This window comes from Tachypleus tridentatus, chromosome 12 (genome assembly GCF_004210375.1).
Source record: "Tachypleus tridentatus isolate NWPU-2018 chromosome 12, ASM421037v1, whole genome shotgun sequence".
Taxonomy (NCBI): Eukaryota; Metazoa; Arthropoda; class Merostomata; order Xiphosura; family Limulidae; genus Tachypleus; species Tachypleus tridentatus.
The window spans coordinates 55227861-55250553 of record NC_134836.1 but is presented as its reverse complement, the minus strand read 5'-3'; the positions used below and the strand labels follow the sequence as shown (position 1 = coordinate 55250553).

Genomic DNA, 22693 nt, shown 5'->3' with positions numbered 1-22693 from the left:
TGTGTAATATATACAAAGGTAATAAAAATAGGTAATATGGCACTGTCTGTGTAATATATACAAAGGTAATAAAAATAGGTAATATGGCACTGTCTGTGTAATACATACAAAGGTTATAAAAATAGGAAATATGGCACTGTCTGTGTAATACTTACAAAGGTTATAAAATAGGAAATATGGCACTGTCTGTGTAATACCTACAAAGGTTATAAAAATGGGAAATATGGCACTGTCTGTGTAATACATACAAAGGTTATAAAAATAGGAAATATGGCACTGTCTGTGTAATACTTACAAAGGTTATAAAAATAGGAAATATGGCACTGTCTGTGTAATATATACAAAGGTTATAAAAATAGGAAATATGGCACTGTCTGTGTAATATATACAAAGGTTATAAAAATAGGAAATATGGCACTGTCTGTGTAATACATACAAAGGTTATAAAAATAGGAAATATGGCACTGTCTGTGTAATACATACAAAGGTTATAAAAATAGAAAATATGGTATTGTCTGTTTATTATATACAAATGTTATAAAAATAGGAAATATGGTACTGTCTGTGTAACACATACAAAAGTTATAAAAATAGTAAATATGGCACTGTCTGTGTAATATATACAAAGGTTATAAAAATAGGAAATATGGCACTGTCTGTGTAATATATACAAAGGTTATAATGAATGGAAAGCCCTCTTGTACTGCTAACATAGATCACACAGCGTAAGATATCTGTAATATTATTGAAAAATGAATAATTTTTGTTGTCGCCTGTAACTTCAGGTCATGGGTTCATTATAATTCTACTGTTAGATAAAATAACAGTAACCCAGTGTTGGTGTTTTTCGCTAAGTTCTTTTCCTCTAGTCTATCAGTTTAAAATTAAGTGTGATTTGCACAAATAAACCCTGGGTGTTTTCGAGCATATCCAAAAAGAAACAAATTAACAATTACTCTGATATCGAAGTTCAGTTGACATGTATCGAGTTATGTATCCATCGTTATGGAGTTCCATATAATTGAGGAAATAGTTGGTTCTGGAAGCAAAATTCTGCTTATCAGTATCATTAAATACGGTATACATTTTGATCAGTAATACATTGTTATTTTTTAAATATTAAACACAAATGATTATTGTAACGCGTGATTAGCTGCAAAAACGACACTCATTAAACATAACTCAGATAAACTAAATAATTAAATTTCGTTCGGTCTTTTTTTAGAACAAAGACACGTGAGACCATTTGCCGAGTCCCCCGCGAGGAATCGAACGCTGAATTTTAGCTATGTAAGTCTATGAAGTCATAGCTTACCCACAGTGGTACTTGATTGAAATCACCCGTAAGACATATTAAATGACTTATTAGTTTTTATATGAAAGGTTAGCATACACATTGTGGCATTGAGGCACACTAATATCAAACAGGCAGCCAAAAGTATTCATGAAATACAGGTTCGGGACTGTTGAGAAAACGGTTAATGGAACAGAAACAACACAAACACATGTCAACGAACACGCCACATTTCTGTTCACCAGTCTGTGAGTAATGACCACCGGTGGGTTTCGTGTACATTGACCATTTGACATCTGATGTCAAAGGACTGGACAGAATTAAAACCACGAAACAGAGTAAGAAAAAAACAACCTAAAAGTCGATATAGTCTTTTATAGCTGGCACAATGCCAAATGTGTTCCGGAAAATCAACGGTCAGTTCATGTACCTACAACGGAAAAGTACGGGATTAGACTGAGCAAATTATGCGTTATACTTAAACATAAACAGACCAATATGCATTTTCATAGAAATCAACACACGAAGTAAGCGTTATCTTTAGGCTTAAGGACAAAGAATTAGTATATGCTTAAGGCCTTACAACATGTTGTTCATGCGATGAAAATGCGTGGTAATTTAGAAATAAAATCTCATTAATATATATATGCTAAATAATACGAAAATGTGAATGTGATACTAAATTGTCACAGCATTATATTACAACTTTAGTGACATCTATTGAATAAGAATGTAACTACACAACCAACGGTCTAGGTTGTTTTTTTTGTTTTACTGTTGTTTTTTCCTTTGTTGTTATTGGTCGTTTCAACACTCGTCTCGTTCGAATCTATTTACATCAATAATATATTTTACTATATAACCGAAAAAAAGTTACGTAATTCAATTTTATTTCTCTCAATTCTTTATTAAAATCCGAAGTTTATGGATTAAAAAAAACACTAAAAGAATAAGCGTGGAAAAAATTTCAAAATACTAAATAAACAAACTTATAAAGTACCAACCGTGAAGAATTATGCAGTAATTATTAACATTTTTGTAATCCTACACTCTTCTTCCAATTCAAATGTTTGTTTCTTAAGACGTGAAAAAAAAGTTCTCGCCAAATATGTAGGACCCCCCGTGGCTCACTAGTAAACCTCAAGGATCATAAGACTTACAAATAGATGTTTGACAGTGGTCACAGCAGATAACCCACTGCGTATTTTTGCGCTTTAACACAAGCAAACTGGTTAAATAACCTTCGAATGAAAAATAGCGAATGTTTCCCGGAACGTATTATTTACTGGAAAATTAATAGAACAAAATCGATTTTCTTCCTACGAGAGAGAGATAAGCAATCAGAGAAAAAAAAAAAGAAGATGATAAAGTTAGTTTCGAATCTTCCGAAAATAAAAGTTTTATTTCAGAGTTTCCGAGCACGTTAAGGAATAAATAATCTTAAAAACAAATTACCAAATGAATAACATTTACTGAAATTTGAACTATCAAGAAAAACAATTTTTGTTTTTTGCGCAAAGCTACTCGAGAGCTATCTGCGCTAGCCGTCGCTAATTTAGGAGTGTAAGACTAGAGGGAAGGCAGCTAGTCATCACCACCCACCGCCAACTCTTGGGCTACTCTTTTACCAACGAATAGTGGGATTGACCGTTACATTATAACGTCCCCACGGCTAAAAGGGCGAGCATGTTTGGCGCGACGGGGATGCGAACCTGCGACCCTCAGATTGCGACTCGCACGCCTTAATACGCTTGGCCATGCCGGGCAAGAAAAACAATTAAGACACGCAAAACAGATGCCTTGAGGTAGCTCATCTGGGGGACTTATCACAATTAAAATCGGGTTTCAATTCATTGCAGGGGGCATCGTGTTTAGCAAAAAACAAGAAAGAAAATCTAAGACAGGTACGAAACAGTTCCGAAATTTAAATAAAAATAAATGTAAAAATTGTCGAGTGAAACCAATCATTTATAAAAAAAACAAACACAATTAAATGAATTATATGCAAATAAGCATTGGTTCAATGATATTTTTAAATACTGTCGAAGAAACCTGACGAGGCCTTTTGAAATGTCTTTTCACGACGCGTGTTTTCCATGAATAAGACTTACAATTATAATTAGACAGGGTTCTATCCACGGTTGCCTTAAAAATCTGTTTGATGTCATATTAAATTCGAAAGGTTGCAAAGTGCACACCAAACTACAAATAACTAATGGTGCCTCAGCTACATAATGGAAAAATAGTATAAAATGTTTGATGGATCATTAGGTAAGAAGTGTTGAGTGTCATAAGAAAAAAACGATAACATACGAATATTAAAAAGGTTCATCCAATTTAAGCCAGAATCTACACTCTCACAAAGGATGATTGGAAAGAGTCCCTGCTGTTTGTACAGCGTTAAGTCTATGGATTTATAATGCTAAAATCAGGGGTTCGATTCCCCTCGGTGAACACAGCAGATAGTTAGATGTAGCCTTGCTATACAAAAAACACACAAAACACACACTGGAAAGAAATGAAAGAACACTCGACGGCGACCACACACCTGGTCAGAGCAAATTGGAATATTTCTGATTCCTTGACGAAATGAATCTTAAATAAAATATGGTGTAGTTTACACCAACACTTAATGGATTGTACACTGTGAGCACAGTGACTTAACAAAGAAAAAGCTGTGAGTCAACCTTGTTAAATGTCTCAAATGTAAAGAACTATGGTTATAACCCAGGAATCGAATAAAATTAGACGTGTGTAAATTGGTATTTGCTTTAGATATGGCTTTATTAGAGAGAACCAAACCTTAACAACGTCTGCTGAATTTCGTGCAAAGCTACTCGAGAGCTGTCTACATTAGTTGTCCCTGATTTTGAGGTGATAAACTAAAGGGACTAAGACTGGCTAACAGCTAACTTGTGAGTTACTCTGATAGTGCGAAGTGTGACTTTTTTGGGGGGAGTGGTGGGGCAGTAATGGAGTGTAAATTTCTGATCTACAGACCAGCATAAGGCCCGACATTGCCAAGTGGATAAGGCACTCGACTAGTGATATAAAGGTCGCGAGTTCGAATCCCCGTGACATCAAACATGCTCATCCTTTCAGTCGTGGGGCGTTATAAGTGACAGTGAATCCCACTATTCGTTGGTAAAAGAATAACCCAACAGTTGGCGGTGGGTGGTGGTAACTAGCTACCTTCCCTCTAGTCTTACACTGCTAAATTAGGGACGAATAACGCTGATAACCCTCGTGTAGCCTTGCGCGAAATTCAAAACAAATCAAACCCAGATAGCTCTCGTGTAGCTTCGCGCGAAATTTAAAAAAAAAAAAATGTGTGTTTAGTGCTACATTTATTCTCAACGTTTCTGAAATTAACGCTGTTTCAAACGTGATTATTTTTAATATTTACTAGTCTTCTTGCAATGTAGTGACGAGGATGCTTTGTGTGTTCGTTTATTAATGGTTATTAATGCTTAGCTCATGTTTTCATAAAGTTTCCTATTTGTGTAATGTGTCTTTATTTCCATGTTAAGGTTTGCTCCTTCTAAATACGAGCCTATTAAAGTATGTAGTGTAAGGATAAGGCCTAAGAGATATTTCCGAAAAACAAAAAACAAAAGGTTGTGTTGGATATTTGTACGCTATTTAAATTGGTTTTAAATCCCATAAACCTAATTTTGTTTCTTATAATATTTTGCTAATGTTTTTAAATTTTCTGTTTTAGTTGAATACACAAAATCAGTGAAGAAAAATATTGTTGGACTACCGAGATATATTTCAGAGTAATGAGTTATATTTTTCATAGTATTTCAAATTAATTAATATGGCTATTTGAAAACTCCATCGGTATTAAGTTCTAACTTAATTTTGTAATAAATAGCTTGTGACTACATGACTGTTGGTTTACAGATCTCTACATAATCTGCTAATAATGGAAAATTTGCTGCCATTTAATCCCATTTCTTCTTGCTGAAGTCCCTATGTATTAGGCCCAGCAGGCGGTTAAGGCACTTGACACAATCTGAGGGTCGCAGGTTCGAATCCCCATAACTCTAAACACGCTCGCCCTTTCAGCCGTGGGGGGCGTTATAATGTGACGATAAAGTGATGAAAGAGTAGCCCAAGAGTTGGTGATGGATGGTGATGACTAGCTGCCTTCTCTATAGTCTTACACTGCTAAATTAGGGACGGCTAGCGCAGATAGCCCTCGAGTAGCTTTGTGCGAAATTCTAAAAAAAAAAAAAAAAAATCATCCTGCTTTGTTTATAAAAATATCTTAATCCTGTAACACGTATGTCATTTTTGTTTCATTATGATACACGAAAGAATCTTCACAACCCGCTAGTCCTCAAAGAATTTCTAGAAATTTCTTGGGAGGCCTAGAATGGAAATAACACGTGCATAGTACAGGTTCAGTAATCTACAATTTGTTCCCCTTTTTGGTATATATATAGCTATTTAAAACTTAAAATAATTGTGTTTATCGTAAAACGATTAGTTATTCCATTTGTGTCAGAAATTGTGTTTACGTGACAATATTAAAACAAAACAAAATATGGGCAGTGTTAATAAGAATTTGTAGATAAATAAATATGTATTTGATATTTATTAAGTACCAGTGGGAAACACAGAAAAATTAATTCGTCGTCTTAACATGCGTTTTTTTTTTCTTAATTTTGTATTATAATGCCCCCCACAGCTGAAAGGAAGAGCATGTTTGTGACGGGGATTCGCACGCGGAATCTTCGGATTATGAGTCGAGTGTCTTAACCACTAAGTTATTGTAGGCCTCTGAGCATATGAAACACAATGTTGTAGAAATTAAATAACTATGATATTGAAGTCTATTGATACGCATGCTATGGTACGCTTTATTAATTCTCAAATGATCAGCTTGTTTTAAACAGTTTATTAGCGATGGGTATTCACGTATTGCATCAGATTTATTATATATTTTATTTATAATAGTATTCAATTTAAAGAATTGATAGCAACACTGACATATCATTGATTTAATATTTAAAATGCATAGAGTCTGGTTTGTTTTGATTTTCGCACAAAGCCACACAAAGGCTATCTGCGATAGCCGTCCCTAATTTAGCAGTGTAAGACTATAGGGAAGGCAGCTAGTCATCACCAACTCTTTCATCACTTTATCGTAACATTATAACGCCCCCACGGCTGAAAGTGCGAGCATGTTTGGCGCGACGGGGATGCGAACCCGCGACCCTCAGCAGGATGAACAGATATACATTGGTCACTATGTTTTAACGCTATGAAAGTTATGTTTTCTATCTTTATATTTTCTCGCAAGAACTATTGAATGTTCTATATTATCCGAGACCATAGAAATAATCTTTTTGTTGAAAATACGGAATAACAAACAACATTTTCAGGTTTACGTCTTAATATATATTTAAAGCTATTTATAATAATCCAACAACTTGTCTTCTTATTAATTTTATTATTACTATTCACTTTCCACTGTGGAAAATGTGTGCCATCTACTGTTCCAGAAAAATGAATGTACCAGTCTATGTAGAAATTTAATTAATTAACCGTCTCTAGTTACACGAGCTATAGTGCAAGCTTCATCTATTGTAAATTAGTGCTAAGTTTTATATACATAATATTGTCAATATTTAATAGATCCAACTTCGAAGCCGTCAGCGTTCGACAGTATTTTTTTTTAATAAAAGAGGAAGTCTGCGACACTTCAATAAGGGTGTTTTAGATGTAACTTGAGCGACGGTCCTGTCATCTAGTGGAAATAATCCTAAGTATCCATCTATCCACGTGTAATTGTTAATAAGTAATCAAATATAAGCGAATTACGTAACGCAGAAGCAAAATCACTCAAATCAAAACCTAACATTAATTATGTCAATTCTTTATAACTGAGTGTCATGAATCAAAACACCAGATAAAACTAAAACATATGCTGACTAAAACACGTTGTCAGCTTATCTGACAGGTAAATATGGCAGTGGAATGTTTTTGTGTGTTTTAATACATATATCTTGCACCAAATTTTCCATCAAATCACTTAAAGCTGATAAATCTTATCCACTAGATTATAAAATAATTATTAAGGAAAATTAATAATGAAATTAGTTCACTTCATTCTTACTGAAATAACTTCATTGTCTGTAGCAGTTGCAAACACCCCCTGTTTTCTCAACTTTGTAGAACATTCTAAAATAACGTTATTGTGCTAGTATTTCGTCATTGCGTGTAGAGGAATGTAATATTATTCGGAAGGGGTGGGTCGTACATTTGTCTCATAATCATTGTTTAATAATTTTTAATTTTGACTTTATCTTTGACTTGTAAATGACAGGAGCAATAGATTGACTAATGTAATTCGTTATTTTATTTAACTGTGACTTGTTTGTTTATTTTAGCACAAAGCTACACAATAAACGACCTGCTCTAGGTGCCCCAAAAGAAATCGAAAACCTCGGAGTTTTAATGTTGAAAATCCATAAACTTGCCGCCGATTAAATGGGGGAATATTTCGTTTGTTTGTTTTAGAATTTCGCACAAAGCTACTCGAGGGCTATCTGTGCTAGCCGTCCCTAATTTAGCAGTGTAAGACTAGAGGGAAGGGAGCTAGTCATCACCACCAACCGCCAACTCTTGGGCTTCTCTTTTACCAACGAATAGTGGGATTGACCGTCACATTATAACGCCCCCACGGCTGAAAGGGGCGAGCATGTTTGGCGCGACTGGGATGCGAATCCGCAACCCTCGGATTACGAGTCGCACGCCTTAACACGCTAGGCCATGTCGGGCCAGGAATATTTCGTTGTGAAACGCCCAGAACTCTGTACAAAAAACATACATGACTATGTAATTTGTGATGAAGGGAAACACATTTGAAGTAAAAATGTATTTTCAAGACGGCTGGTGTGGGTATTAGTACTTTAAAGTACAGAACAATGTTTGAACCTTCTTATATGACTAAGGTTATCCTTTCTTGTGTACAATGTAGACACCTTTAATTTAAATAATATTTGAGCTATGTATGCATACTTTAGCTCAAAGCCACACAATGGACTGTGTGTTCAGCGCAGGAATCGAACCCCAGATTTTAGTGTTGTAAGTCCGTAAAATTACAAGGAGACGTGTTATAAATAAACAATTACAATTTTACAATAAAATAAGTAAAACCTCCACTTGCGTAATTATAAAGCAAAATAAAATACTTGGACAAAATCTAATTTCATTGGCTTATTAGATTAAACAGTAAACACTGTTTAAAAAAATCCAAACTTTCAATAAATAAACAAACAGGATATCTGCGTTTATAATAGTCTAACGGAAATTAAGTATTTCTTTGTTGTTTCATCACGGGCCTTTTTCATTAAAAAAAAAAAAAAGATATCCATACATTTATGACAATACAGTAAACGAAATTTCGTTCTACAAAATGTGCTCGCCTTTCAGCCGATGTAACGTTACAAAATTATGTTCAACCTCACTATTCTTTAGTAAGAGAGTAGCCTAGGAACTGGCGGTGATTGGTGATGACTAGCTGCCTTCCTTGTAGCCTTTCAATGTTAATCTATGAATGGCTAGAGCAGACAGCCCTCGTCTAGCTTTGCTACAAATTAAAAACAAAACAGCCCAATAAATAAAATTTAAATAATTGCTTCTTTGATTAGAATTCAGCACAAAACTACAGAATGGGCAATCTATTATTTGCCCACCACGGGTATTGAGCCGTGGGAGCCTGCAGATATACCGCTGTGCCACCTTGGGGGGCCTTGGAAATAGAATAACAACTTTATTAATGGTGTTCCATTTCCTAACACAAAGTTGTCTAATTAAATTTCGCAACAAGGTTTAATAGTTATAATTAATTAATTACAAATCCGAGTAAAATGCAAACAAAAAATAAAACTAGAAAACTGAAAATGTTGGTATTCCATATTTAGCGTTGGGTCGTCACTGGAATTGTGGTTAATATCGAATTAGTAATCCGTTATTTTGGAATTGGGAATTTTAAACTGAGTTACAGAGATGGATTGGGTGGTTGTTTTTGCGTTCTAATCGGATACAACATTCAAGTTAGTTAGTTATAGTCGCGTCATTCTCGCGAGTTTCTGTGCGTACTTACAGATAACGTGTTATTTCACCACTAGAGATAGCTTTCTAGCGAGCTCCCACAAACGTATTTATTTATATACGACCCACGAAAACGCAGGGAAAAATTAGTGTTTCTAGGTTTTAAACAAGTTTCAATTGTAACTGTTGACTTGTGTATACTAAGCTTTGCTTATCTTGTACCTAGTATGTGTTGACTTTCTTTTGAAATCGGAATTTGCAATGAAATCTCTGTTTGTCTTTGGTAAAGAATTGACAAACACAAACGGATATGTTGAGGCATTGCAGTTTCCTGGTGAGGTATTTTTTTTCTAATGTTTGTATTGCACAATGTAAGGATTTAATGGAATAGTGATTTTGTTTTTTGTAAAATATAATAAATTTTGAAAATTTCAAAGTAAGTGCAGCCGCAGGCACGGCAGAAAATATACGTTATGTTTAGAAGACTTCAAATGAGCTTACTTTTGTAAGACTCGATTATGCAACTGTTGAAAACATTGTACACGCAGTTAAGGTCGTTCTGTATGCGAGAATTTATTTGTTGAATTTTCGCGTAAAGCTAATTTAGGGTTATGTGTTAAGGTTAGCCGATTTTAGTTTTGAGGAGTTTTAAAGAGGTAGAATACAGGGAAAACAGATTAAACACCAGCAATCGTCAACTCTTGACGACGGATTTCGACTCCTTGTCCTGTAGATTTGGAGTCAATGCTCTGGCCAGCAGGCGGCCACGACAGATCCCATATATCTATATATATTGCGGTTTCTGAAAGGTTAATTTTAATTTTATAATGAAATATTTATTTACATAGTACAGGACAGTGCTTCAGTGTGACCAGAGCTCTGCATAAGTTATAAAAAAACGGGTAATTTTCACCTTTGCTTCTCTAGAATCCTAAAAGGAATTACTTTAACGGTAAAGGGCTTGGCCTGACCAGGTGGTTAGGGCGATAGACTCAATTTGAGGGTCGAGGGTTCGAATTCCCGTCACATCAAACCTTCTCGCTCTTTCAGCCGTGGGGACGCTATAAAGTGACGGTATGTCCCACTATTCGTTAGTGAAAGAGTAGACAAAGAGTTGGCAGTGAGTGGTGATGACTAGCTGCCTTTCCTCTAATCGTACATTGCTAAATTAGGGACGGCTAGCGCAGATAGCCCTCGTGTAGCTTTGCGCGAAATTCAAAAACTAACATTAATGGCAAAATTTTTTCTGATATCTTGTGCTTATGCACGTTAAGTTTTAACCTGTTGACTGCCAAGTATTTCAGCTGCTACAATACAACTTTAATGCTTCTTCATTTTGTAACCTTTTTGATGCCATTTTGGATCGAAAGTGAAACAATTTGTTAGTAGATCAAATGCACGTATGGTGCTGACATCTAGCGTTGAAGTTAGGTATTATTCAGAACAAATCACTCCTCCGTGGCACTGTGTTACCGATCGGCTTGGACGAGTTATCTCGTCTACGGCACTGAACAGGTTAAGAAACTTAACCACTAAAATAAACACACAGAAAACAAGGAAAGTAATCAGTTGAAAATAAAAGTCTTCGTCTTCTTGTTTATAACACAGTGAGAACTTTATGAAATTATTACAATTATATTAAAACTAAACCATTATTACAGTATAAGGTCTCACTGTATTCCTTATAATCAACTTCAAAGAAACGTAACACGGCTCATTAAAACCTTGTCTAACCTTCGAGGTTTTACTAAGCATTATGATTTCTCACGTGGAAACACAATAAATGGTTTGTTTTTACCAACATTCACTTAGAAATCAAACATTTTATTGTCGTTTATTAAGAAAGACACAAAGTCGGTGACTAAGGTTATAATTCAAGCACTTTTTTAGCGAGGCAGAAAATAAGAAAGTTATAATTTCCGCTTTAGTTTCTAAAATATAACTTAAAAACTTGAGATATAAATATTATAACTTAGATAAATGTGCGTTATAAACGGACAAATCTTAGACACTTGAGATCAAACATTTCAGTTCCCAAAGAACGCCGAGTTATTGTACTGAACAAACAGACGGTTTCATTGTTGAGGGATAGTAAGTTCAAAATCTTTAAAAGTTGTCTTCAACTTTCGTATTATGCGAGACGAAAAAAAGTTAAACCTGTTATTCATAGGTTATGTTGTAAAACATGGACGGCACAATCAAGGGACACAGCTCATTTACTGAAGGTTTTAACACAGGCAAACCGAAAAACTCGTGAGTTAAAAACGTCATTTACATAGGAACCACCTCAGGTAAGTAGAATCTGATATGCAGCTCTAAACCTAAAACATGTTTGTTCGTATTTTATAGAACATTCCATTAAACCTATTCAAATGCCTATTAAAGTCACTAGTTTACAAGATTCGCGACTTTCTATACACATGACGAAATGCAATAGTCCTGAAAGTAAGACCCACTAGCATATTATCGTTTCATCAGCACTGTGGCAAGTGGATTTCTACACTGGCATACCTCAGATAACGAAAACAAATTATAAACAGGTGATATGTGCCTTCGAATCACTCACACTCACATAACGCAACAATTGTAAACAATAAAATTACAATAGTTGTTCATACGTTCTAAAAAGAGAAGATTTAGTATCACCCACATTTTGAAATCGACGTGATGCTGACTAGAATTTATATTTGTTCAACGTTTCCGCTATACGCCTTCATCAAAGGTATACAACTTACGTAATGAGCTCTATCTCCAAAATTACGACCGCTGTATTCTGAAAGTTAAACCATGTACAACAATAAATTTCGCTTGTGATTAGTCCTATTGTTAGAACCCATAACAATATGCAAACAATATAATATAAACCTAAAGGGACAGACCTGGTGATAAAAAAAAAATCGAGTCAACCGCAGGTTTTCATTTTTACTTTCTTCTTAGCGTTCCAAATCCAACTCTTGTCTCCCATAACTCACTGCCAAATAGTCACTTCGCCAAATACCATAACTAGTCAATTGAGCTGGACATGAGAGATAAAATAGGTCATTTCACTTTTTCCACTCTTATTTTAATCCAGCTCATAGATCTAACAGACAAGAAGGCAGTTACGTTATATACACGGGCATGAGGTAAAACTTCATAGCATAACGTATATGGATAATGCGTGGGTAAAATTTACTACAGTAATATCCTGAAGCTGACACTACAGGGTGTGAACTGAAACTCGTCAAGTAACGAAATCTACAAGTCTGAACTGAAACTCATCAAGTGAAGGAAACTACAGGGTGTGAACTGAAACTCATAAGTAACGAAAACTACAAGTCTGAACTGAAACTCGTCAAGTGAAGGAAACTACAGGGTGTGAACTGAAACTCGTCAAGTAACGAAATCTACAAGTCTGAATCATTAAGGGTTCAATACGAATGATAAGGCTCATCTCATAAAAAAAATCATGTTCCCTATGAAAGCGTAAAACTGAAACGTTGAGTGTACTAAACAATAAGAACCTTTCACAAATTATACATTATACGTTACTCACAATATCATAAAATGTTATAGGTACAATTAAGTAAAATCAATCAGTTAGTTGAGTTCGATACTTGTTGACCTTGAAAGTACAAGTGTTGGTTATGTTATTTTTCAAAAAGAAGAAACAGCGCCTCTTAGCAAACATTATATATTTAAGGACTTATAAGGATTCAGAAATCCATGTTATTTACTGCGAATCCACTCAACAGCTGCTAATAATATTCTGGGATAATGTGGAACCGCGGAAATCGCCAATAAAAGAAAGAGGTATTATTTTAAGTAAATAATGTGTAATACACACACACACACACACATAGTGAGCTTGTACCCTGGGATCCTTTACATTAATGTAGCGTTTTTATTTTTATTTCGGCTTGTTTCTGGTTATAACAAACTAATACATCTAAGAACATAATAGTGTAGGGTGGTGATAATCGCAAGTAGTTTATTTTGAATATTTCTTCTCAAATAAAAAGGTTTAATTATACAGCAAAATTCATATACTTTATTATATACTCTATTTCTGGCTTTCTTTTTGGTGCAAATATTATATTTATTGTAGTATTTTACACCTATACGCAACAGCGATTTGGGATCAACTCTTAGCAACATTGTGTTTTTCCTATTTACAATCATAAATACGATTTTAGATACTTAAGTTTTATAATTTCACGTATGTACAGACATAGAACATAAGACTACAAGGAACCGCATGAATCTTATTTGATATTTTCCTTCTGTGATCCTGATCATATACCATTTGATTATTAAAGAGTTCAAGCGCCCATTTCGAAAATGAGACCCCTGGTGGTAAAATTAAGAAAATTAACAATGAGTTTTCTAAAACGATAGCATTTGTTTGCTTTAATTTGCAGGAAATTTTTAAAACATCTTTCCATCATTATTAATTGTAGTACCTTCAGTTACGTTTGACACTCATGAAACACCAACATTCAATAGTTAAATGGTCATTAGGTTATAATATGTAACAGGAGGGTTCACCATATCTGCAATAAGCTTTGTAGATAATTTCAAACCATCTATGCTACTCGTGTTAAGTTTGTAAAGTACACAACGTACAACAGAAATCTATACTTTATCAAAACTTATCACTGGGGTAGCACATTAAATACCAAATCACTAGAATACATTACATCATCTCCACAGACTGATGTGTTATTAGAATCAACACTGATAGCTGTCCCTTTGGAAGAAACTTCAAAATTATCCTTTATTGGTTTTAAAAAAGGGGATTTAACTTGCAAGGCCACAGTTTCTTCGAGTTCAGTTGTTTCTGGGGTTGGCGTCTTCTCTCGATCTGTAGGGGGGCTCTGGCGATTAGGAAGCTCCCCTTCTTCGTCTGAGGGGAGTGATATGTCTTCAGTTATAGGCTGGAAGGACAGCACAGGACTGAAAAAATCAGTGGGAAGAGAGGGGAGGGCCGATGTTTGCTGTACGAGTTTGTACGAGGGTTGGCGCGCCATCTGGCGTCGAAGTGCCGACTGTTTTTGAAGTATCTGTCTCTTCTGCTGTAGCTTTTGATGTAGTAATTGTTGTTGCAATGGCTTACTCTGGTTTAGCAGTTTTCCTGAAATTCTTCACTAACTTTGTGTGATCTTAAAGAACAGGATAATGGTGTACATTTGGAACTCTCTGGGAGACTATCTCGCTTAACTGATAAGACTTTTCGGTGGTCAGTGGACGAAATTTCAAAATATGGCATTTCAGCGACTTTTAACCAATCGTGAGAAGATTGCTGTAGATGTTTCGTCTGTTGCGCTACTCTAGCTTGATTCAAATGCTGAAAATGTTGTGTTTTCTTCCTTATCTTATTTAATCCCATAATTCCACGGGCCTTAAACGTCTCACCTAGCCTCCGACAGAAAGGGACTATACAATGAGTTGGGAGTCCATCTGATGCTCTTCTGCCTTCTCGGAAACCTATAGTTGACTGTATTGCACTGCAGTCAGTTTCCATAGGGTTACGCCAACAAATCATTGTGGAATCATGACTGTTTCTAACGGGTAGCCTTGTCTGTAAGAGTACTTCATAGGGGTTGGTTACGGATAGTGAGCTGTCTAGGAGATTTGTGGCACTCTGATTATCCTGAGAGGTCAGACTAGAGGCAAAATCAGTTTCAATTTGTGAATCAAAACTATCAAAGTTTGAGCTTTGGCTGGTAAAACTTCCTACAGGGGAGTCGGATAAACTGAGCATTTGTGTGAGATTACATAATGGTGGAATAACCCTTTGACTGTCAGTTGATACAGATATGGAGTCACAACAAGTATTATGTTCTATAAACTGAGAAGACAACTTTCGTTGAACACAAGGTATAGACTGAGAATCATCAGAACTTTCATACAAGTCCGCCTCCACCCCTTCGTCCAAAGACTCTGACACTCTGGACACTTGAGAACAAACATGACTACGTTGGAGATCAGAGCTTTGAGCAGCATTACTGAAGCACGAGACATCAGGTACAGTATACTGTTCTATTTCTCTTTCGTTCATTCGATAGGCATGACAAACAGACGGCTCATTAGAAGGTGTTGTCCCATCTGTTGTTCTGCTAAAAACACGATGTCTCATATCGCCAATGTACGGTCGGGGCTGTAAGTACGAAACATTATGAGTATTAGCAGAAAGAAAAAGTTAAATACAACATATAAAGTCTTTCTTGTGTTTTTCATCCTTATGATCTAAGACAAACAAAACATTCATGAGTTATTGGTTTTCAAAGAAACTAGTAATACTTTCATCTTAGTTAAAAAATGTTATACTTTTTCAAGAAATTGTGAACAATAACTTTGGAATCAGATAGAAATTTATTGCATTTTAAGCCTTTTAAATATTTCGAAACCTTTTTTTTTCGGGTTTTAAACAACATACCTGGACTTCAGAATCAATCACGCTTCCGTGCGATATAGGTGAGCTAGATGTTGAGCCACCTGGTGGCTGATAGGAAGTGAGTGCAAGAGAACAAGCGCCCGATTTCCTCATTGCTTGTTCTGCTATGGTGCTAGGCCTACGTGGATAATAGCTAACTGTCGGCTGTTTTGCAGCTGCAGACGAAATATGTTTTTGATATTGACGTAAACGATCCAATAAGAGAAAATAGATGGCAGCATGATGGTCATATTTTTCATTCACTAAAGACTAAAAATTAAGGGAAAAAAATTAATTAAAAGTCCAAAGTTGTAACAAATTATTTAGAATTTAAGAAAAATAATAAATTGTTTTTATTTCTTATTCTATATAACATGTTTTATTCTGTAACAAAAATATTGAACATTTCCTTACTAAAATGTTTCTTATTCTGATCCTCTGATCTCACACGTTAGTTTTCATGACTACATTTTTAAAAAAAATATGAAAATTACCTAATCACAACAGAAATATAATTTAAATAACAAAACCAAAAAAAATACAAGTTATGAATTTAAGGTCCACACATTTCTTTGCTTCACTTAAGTTTGTTTTGTTTGTTTGGGAATTTCGCACAAAGCTACTCGAGGGCTATCTGTGCTAGCCGTCCCTAATTTAGCAGTGTAAGACTAGAGAGAAGGCAGCTAGTCATCACCACCCACCGCCAACTCTTGGGCTACTCTTTTACCAACGAAAAGTGGGATTGACCGTCACATTATAACGCCCCCACGGCTGGGAGGGCGAGCATGTTTTGGCGCGACTCGGGCGCGAACCCGCGACCCTCAGATTACGAAGTGCACGCCTTAATGCGCTAGGCCATGCCAGGCCGCTTCACTTCCAAAGACCAAATCTATAGAATCTATTTAGCTTCGTGGATGTATTTTATCAAATATTAGATAAATGACTATTTCATTAGTTTGTAATATTTCGTTAAATTAATCTTCAAAAACTAATGCATATGTATACACTCTAAAACGTATTTCAATGGTGCTAATCATTATTTTGTTTTGGAAATAAAAGGGAATTTTCAAATAATGTATTGATCTAACAGTATTATCATTATAATTAATATTAAGCCTTAATAGAATGGCAAAATACGTAGTAAATGGTGAAATTTTATTTACACGTTAATCTAAAAAAAAATATTCTGACATTATAGATGGAAAGAATGTTGTTAAGCGAAAAATTACACAATGAGCCAACTGTGCTATGTCCGCCACGGGTATCGAAACTCGATTTTAGTGTACTAAGCTTGCGAACTGAGCCACTGTGGGGTAATATCAAATGAGCTATACACACCCTAAAAAAACGGTATATAAATAGTGAGTAATTAGTTTGAGAAATTATAATTTTAATTATATTTAAAAACATTGAGCTTCACACACACACACACGTCTTTATTGATTACAATGCAATTCTTGTTCACCGAACAAAAACAGTAAAAAAAAAATTATAATTACAAACTAACCCGTGAGAATAAAATGCTTATTTTTTTTACAAGTACAAATGTTTGTCCACCTGAACAACACCTTATGCACTGGTTAAAAGAGCAGGTCAGGGACCATGTGACATTAATTTTGAACTGGGAATCCGAGAGAAGACGATCGTTATGGCAGCGCCCATTGTCTGAAGTGACTACTCTTGGCAAAATAACGAAATTGATTGTCATTTATATAACGAAACTAAATAAAATAGTAGTACCACGTTTACATCAGTAATCTCAATCATTAACTATTAGGCTAAAATAAAAATAACTCACGTTGACAAACAACACTTGAAATGCAAACAGCCACGTGTTGTTTTCATATTTGTTTCTTTATGATGGAATGCATATTGTTAATACAGGCATCTCTATACCTTTTGTCAAATCTTGAAAGGTTTTTGAGATATATCTGCGCTAGCCGTCCCTAATTTAGCCGTCATGTTTTAACTGCTAAAAGGACGAGCATGTTTGGTGCAACGGGGATTCGAACCCGCAATCCTCGGATTACGAGTCGAACATCTTAACCCATGCCGGGCATAGAAATATTAAAAACACAGGTTTCCTTTTCAGTACTGGTACTGTTATGTATTTTGATTGCACTTGTAATATTTGTTATATTAAGATAATAAAGGAGAGAAGCATAATTCTCATCCTTTGTGTCAACCTTACAAGGAACGACCAGACCATCTAGTTTATTATAGACACAAATGCATTGGAAGAAATATCAGTGCTCACATAGTTCTTACCCTGACATTTCAATTTACGTTTATAGAATTAAAACGACAATCGATATTGAAACAGATATTTGTTTTGATTGGTGTTTTGCTTTGGAAATTTCACAACCTTCGTGGAGGGTCTTTTCTTATTCCATAGCTTCTGGAACATCAGTTCTATTATGTTAAATATGCTAATATCTTATTTTTTGTAAGCATTCTTCTAACTGTAGCCGTATGGAAAAAATTGTTATCACTTAGAAATTGAACAATTGTTTACGTTAGGAAATTTTGGAGTTTTTTGTTTTTTTTGGATATTCAACTTTGGATTTGGTTTCTAATGGTTATATAGGAGTTGACCTTCTTTGTGTAATTGTGTCTTCATCATGGAGTACAGTGTGATCTTCTGTATTGTTCTCTTGAATTATAGATTAATATTGTATGGCACTTCACATAAAATCCAGATTGATGCTTTGTGTATTTTACTGCTTTCTCTTTATAGCTGGTGGCTAAAAATCCATCTCTCAGTTTGAGAAAGTATTACTTTTAATGCAAGTTTCGCCATTCTCTGTTAATCAGAAAGCATTAATATTTTTCAGTTTTATTTTCCCTTGGCGAGACTCATTGGAATTTTTATAACTGGAGGTGAGATCGCTGACTAGTTAGAGCAATGTGAACATATCCTCTTCATAGCAGGATATGAATTGGAAAATGACCTTTTCTTTTCATTTCCTCAGTGCATTACAGACTGATTACATTATTTGCAATGATTATTTACTTATATCCTTAATTTGTATAAGGACTTTATCTCTAGTGGCTAATCGATTTAACAAATACCATAAAGAAATAAAAACATACTAATCGTAATTTTGAAGCTACATACGAGTCCGGCATGGGCAGGTGGGTTAAGACGCTTGACTCATAATTCGAGGGTCGCGGGTTCGTATCCCCGTCGCACCAAACATTCTCGTCCTTCTAGCCGTTAAAACGTGACGGCTAGCGTAGATAGCCCTTGGGTGGCTTTGCGCGAAATTCAAAACAAACAAACAATATTTCTATTAATATGAAATGAGATGGGGATTTATCCCCTTATGTCATCCGACATCACTGTTTCAAGTTGGTACTGTTTGATTAAAATATTATTAGAAACGTACAAATGACAGATACACACATATATTGACATTTATTTATGTAAAAGATAAGAGCTCCAACCTTTACCCCTTCACGACCTTCCTCATGTTACCCAGTATCGCTGTATATAATTGGATACTGATTGGCGTTTAACAGATGGCTGAAAGGTGCGAACAAACACACAAAAAATTAGCTTTATATATTAAACTGCCACAACTAACCAATGCACAACTTATCGGCAGTATTTTATAAATAAACAAACAACTTATAAAACAGATCGTAGGATACTGCACTAAGACATTGGGGTCTGCCCATAAAGTAGTTCCGGATAGTTATCAATATCCTCTATCTTTAACTTGTTTGTATAAACGAATTTTTTGTTACCTCTCTGGTTTTAGCTGCATCAATTCCTAGACTCTGCATTAACCGTAGTATTTGTTCGTTAAGTTCTCCACGCTTTGCTTCCTCCCTATTGTCATTATTGGCAGGGAAAGAATGTTGAAAGGAAGGAGAGATTTCCATCTGCATCCATTTATGTTGTTTGATGTGCTCTACTTTATATCGTTTCTTTGGCTCCAAAATCAACATTCTACGTATTAAATGTTCGCACTCTGGAACGAAATCAAACACAGGAGTTATTGGACATTTTCGTTAACTTGCTCTTCAAAGTGAACAATTTTCAAAAATAACACACGTCTTTATATTCTTGGTAAAGTGGTTCCTGACTTGGGTTAATTTAATTCATTCGCCTGGATGAATTGTTTTTGCTTCATTGTTTCACATTTTTCACGCAAAACAACACAAAGCTATTGTCACATTGTCATCCTTAATTTTAAAACTACCAGACTAAAAGAAAGGCAGTAAGTTAATATCACGAACTGATAGAGTTTTCAATACTCTTGTCCGTCTGAGTAATGGGATTCGACCTACATTTTATTACGAACCCACATAAAGTGCGGCGAGCGTTCTTGAGGCAAGGGGTCGTGGACAATTCACCTTCTGATTTGCAGTAAAAACGCTTTAAACAACTGTACCATGTATAGCTCCCCCTGGATTCTACTTTATAAATTCGCAATTTTTAATCTATGATACCATAAAAAGCTCCGCAGTTGTTCAGAAGCAAGTGTTTCGATACTCGCGCTGGTAAGAACAAATACACATGGTACCTTTTGTGCGTAAAGAACAAAAACTAATAATACCATAAAATGTTTTTAAAATTTTGTAATAGAACTATTAAACATGTATTTGTTTGTTTGTTTTCTTCGCGCAAAACTACACAAGAGCTATTTGTGCTAGCCGTCCCTAATTTCGCAGTGTAAGACAAGACAGATTGGTTTGGTTTCTGGATTTCGCGCAAAGCTACATGAGGGATATCCGGGCTAGCCGTCCCTAATTCAGCAGTGTAAGACTACATAGAAAGCAACTAGTCATCACCACCCACAGCCAACTCTTGGGCTACCGTTTTACCAAGGAATATTGGAATTGACCGTCACATTATAACCCCTCATAGCTGAAAGGGCTAGCATGTTTGATGTGACGGGAATTCGAATCCGCGACCCTCAGACTGCGAGTCCTAACCACCTGGCCATGTCGGGATCTACAGCTGCTGGCAGTAAATAAGCTAATGACTTAGAACACCCTATTCCAGTATAGAATAGAACATCCTATTCCAGTATAGAATAATAAATAAATGAATATATACCCAGCTTCTAACACCACTACCAATGTTGAATACAATATTTACAATCTACCTTAAATTTTGTTTTGGAGACCAGCTTCGCTTAATCAGTTGCAAACATATTAATACTTTCACAAAATGCCCACGCGACGTATCATAGTGATGTTTCTGTTTCTCTCTGTATATAATTACATAAATATTTTACAAAAATACAACATATGTATTCGATCTTCAGTAAGCTATGTTAAAAAGTGTAAAATATTAGGTACAAAAATTCAAAGGTTTTATAGAGTAAAATACAGAACAAAGATACGAGATAAATTAAAAGACAAACAAATAAACACCACAGAATTGTTTCATTATCCTATCTATTGCGAATATAATATTATCTGTGACATTACTTGAAATCAGAAAGTTTTTTACACATTTTATCATACACGAAGCATGAACTTCCAGTTATAACTTATTTATTTTCTGTTTTAATAAAAAGGTGCAAAATTAAAAACATTTTTAGCGCGAAAAATAATTTCATTTCACAGTAATAATGCTAATTATAGGGCAGATTTAAAGTCTTCATAATATTGTCTTAATAAACATTAAGTATTTGTAGAAATACAGTATTAATATACTAAAATAAAGGTTTATATTAAAGTACACACAAGGATAAAAACAAAAACCGAGACATACAACAACTAAACGTAAAAATTCAAGACTACCAACATCCAGTGAATACAGGAAAATCGTATTAATTTGAATATCAAGCCGCTAGAGGGCTGTTTCACTCAACCAAACCAAAATAATATTTTGTACTGTTTATGAAACACTACACGCGTAATTTTTCGTAGATCGTTATTGCATCTTATACTAATCGAAAAACCGTAATTAAAAGACTTAAGCAAACAACGTCTAAATCATAATTAGTCCAAATATGCAAATAACGTTATGGTTTCTGTTTAAAAATTGCGGAATAAATCCACTTTTTTCTCACCTGAGGACATGAAATAGGGAATACGAAAACGACCAGATAAAACATGTTCCCGTAAAACCTGAAGATTACTGCCATCAAACGGTAAAGTTCCGCACACCAACACGTATAAAACCACACCTAAACTCTATAAAAATCATAAACAGTGTTTATCAGCTGATAAAATACTGCACTGAAAATGAACACAAGACGTGAGATATGAAACTGATCTTATTGGGGCAAATCATAAAAATCATGTTTTTTTTTACAAGTTAAAAAATAAAGTTCATACTTCAAGTTTATCTGATCACCAGAATTATTAATAACATCATTCTCAAACTCAAATCGCAAAAATCGGCAGAGAAACCTGAACTTAAATCACAGCTACATACGTATATATCTTGCTTGCTTACCGTAATGGATTTACCATCATACATTTATTTTAATATCTACGTTTGTTTCAGTTTAGCGCATGTAATTTGTGTTGCCAAATGTGTACGTCACATTATAAATCGGTGACTTGCGTTCGGGATAAATTATAATACGTATTATTAGATTGTTCTCTTATAATTATATTCATAAACACTTCAATAACGAGTACTCACTGAAACACTAATAGGCGATTTTTTTACTTTACATCCCTTGTATTATCGAAGTATTTAGAGATAGTTACATAGTACTATAATACGTTGTATACCAGAGATCATTGTCAACTGTTGCAAAATAGCGTTATTAGTTCATTTATATTCTTCTTTGTGTAATAGTTCCAACTTTGTAAACAGTAACAGTTACTAGTGTAAGGAAACCGTAACACAGTTACGAGTGCGAGTAAGGAAACCGTACAACTTTAATCATTAAATGAAACCATAATTAAAAGGTAAAATGATAATCAGAGAGTTCCGAAATGAT

General features: G+C 34.9%; 1 protein-coding gene across 3 annotated transcripts in view; it reads right to left on the bottom strand.

Annotated features, from left to right (window-relative positions):
• Window positions 1–11164: 11164 nt before the first annotated feature.
• LOC143233361 (serine/threonine-protein kinase SIK2-like) overlaps window positions 11165–22693 on the bottom strand; it is a 76900-nt gene continuing 65371 nt past the window's right edge. For all 3 annotated transcript variants that reach the window (XM_076469535.1, XM_076469534.1, XM_076469536.1), the window contains 4 exons: window positions 21809–21932; window positions 19527–19753; window positions 15780–16046; window positions 11165–15500 (listed from right to left, as the gene is read on the bottom strand). In XM_076469535.1, the coding sequence (XP_076325650.1) occupies window positions 14463–15500; window positions 15780–16046; window positions 19527–19753; window positions 21809–21932 (1656 nt within the window). In that variant the 3' untranslated portion in view covers window positions 11165–14462. The remainder of the gene's footprint in view (window positions 15501–15779; window positions 16047–19526; window positions 19754–21808; window positions 21933–22693) is intronic.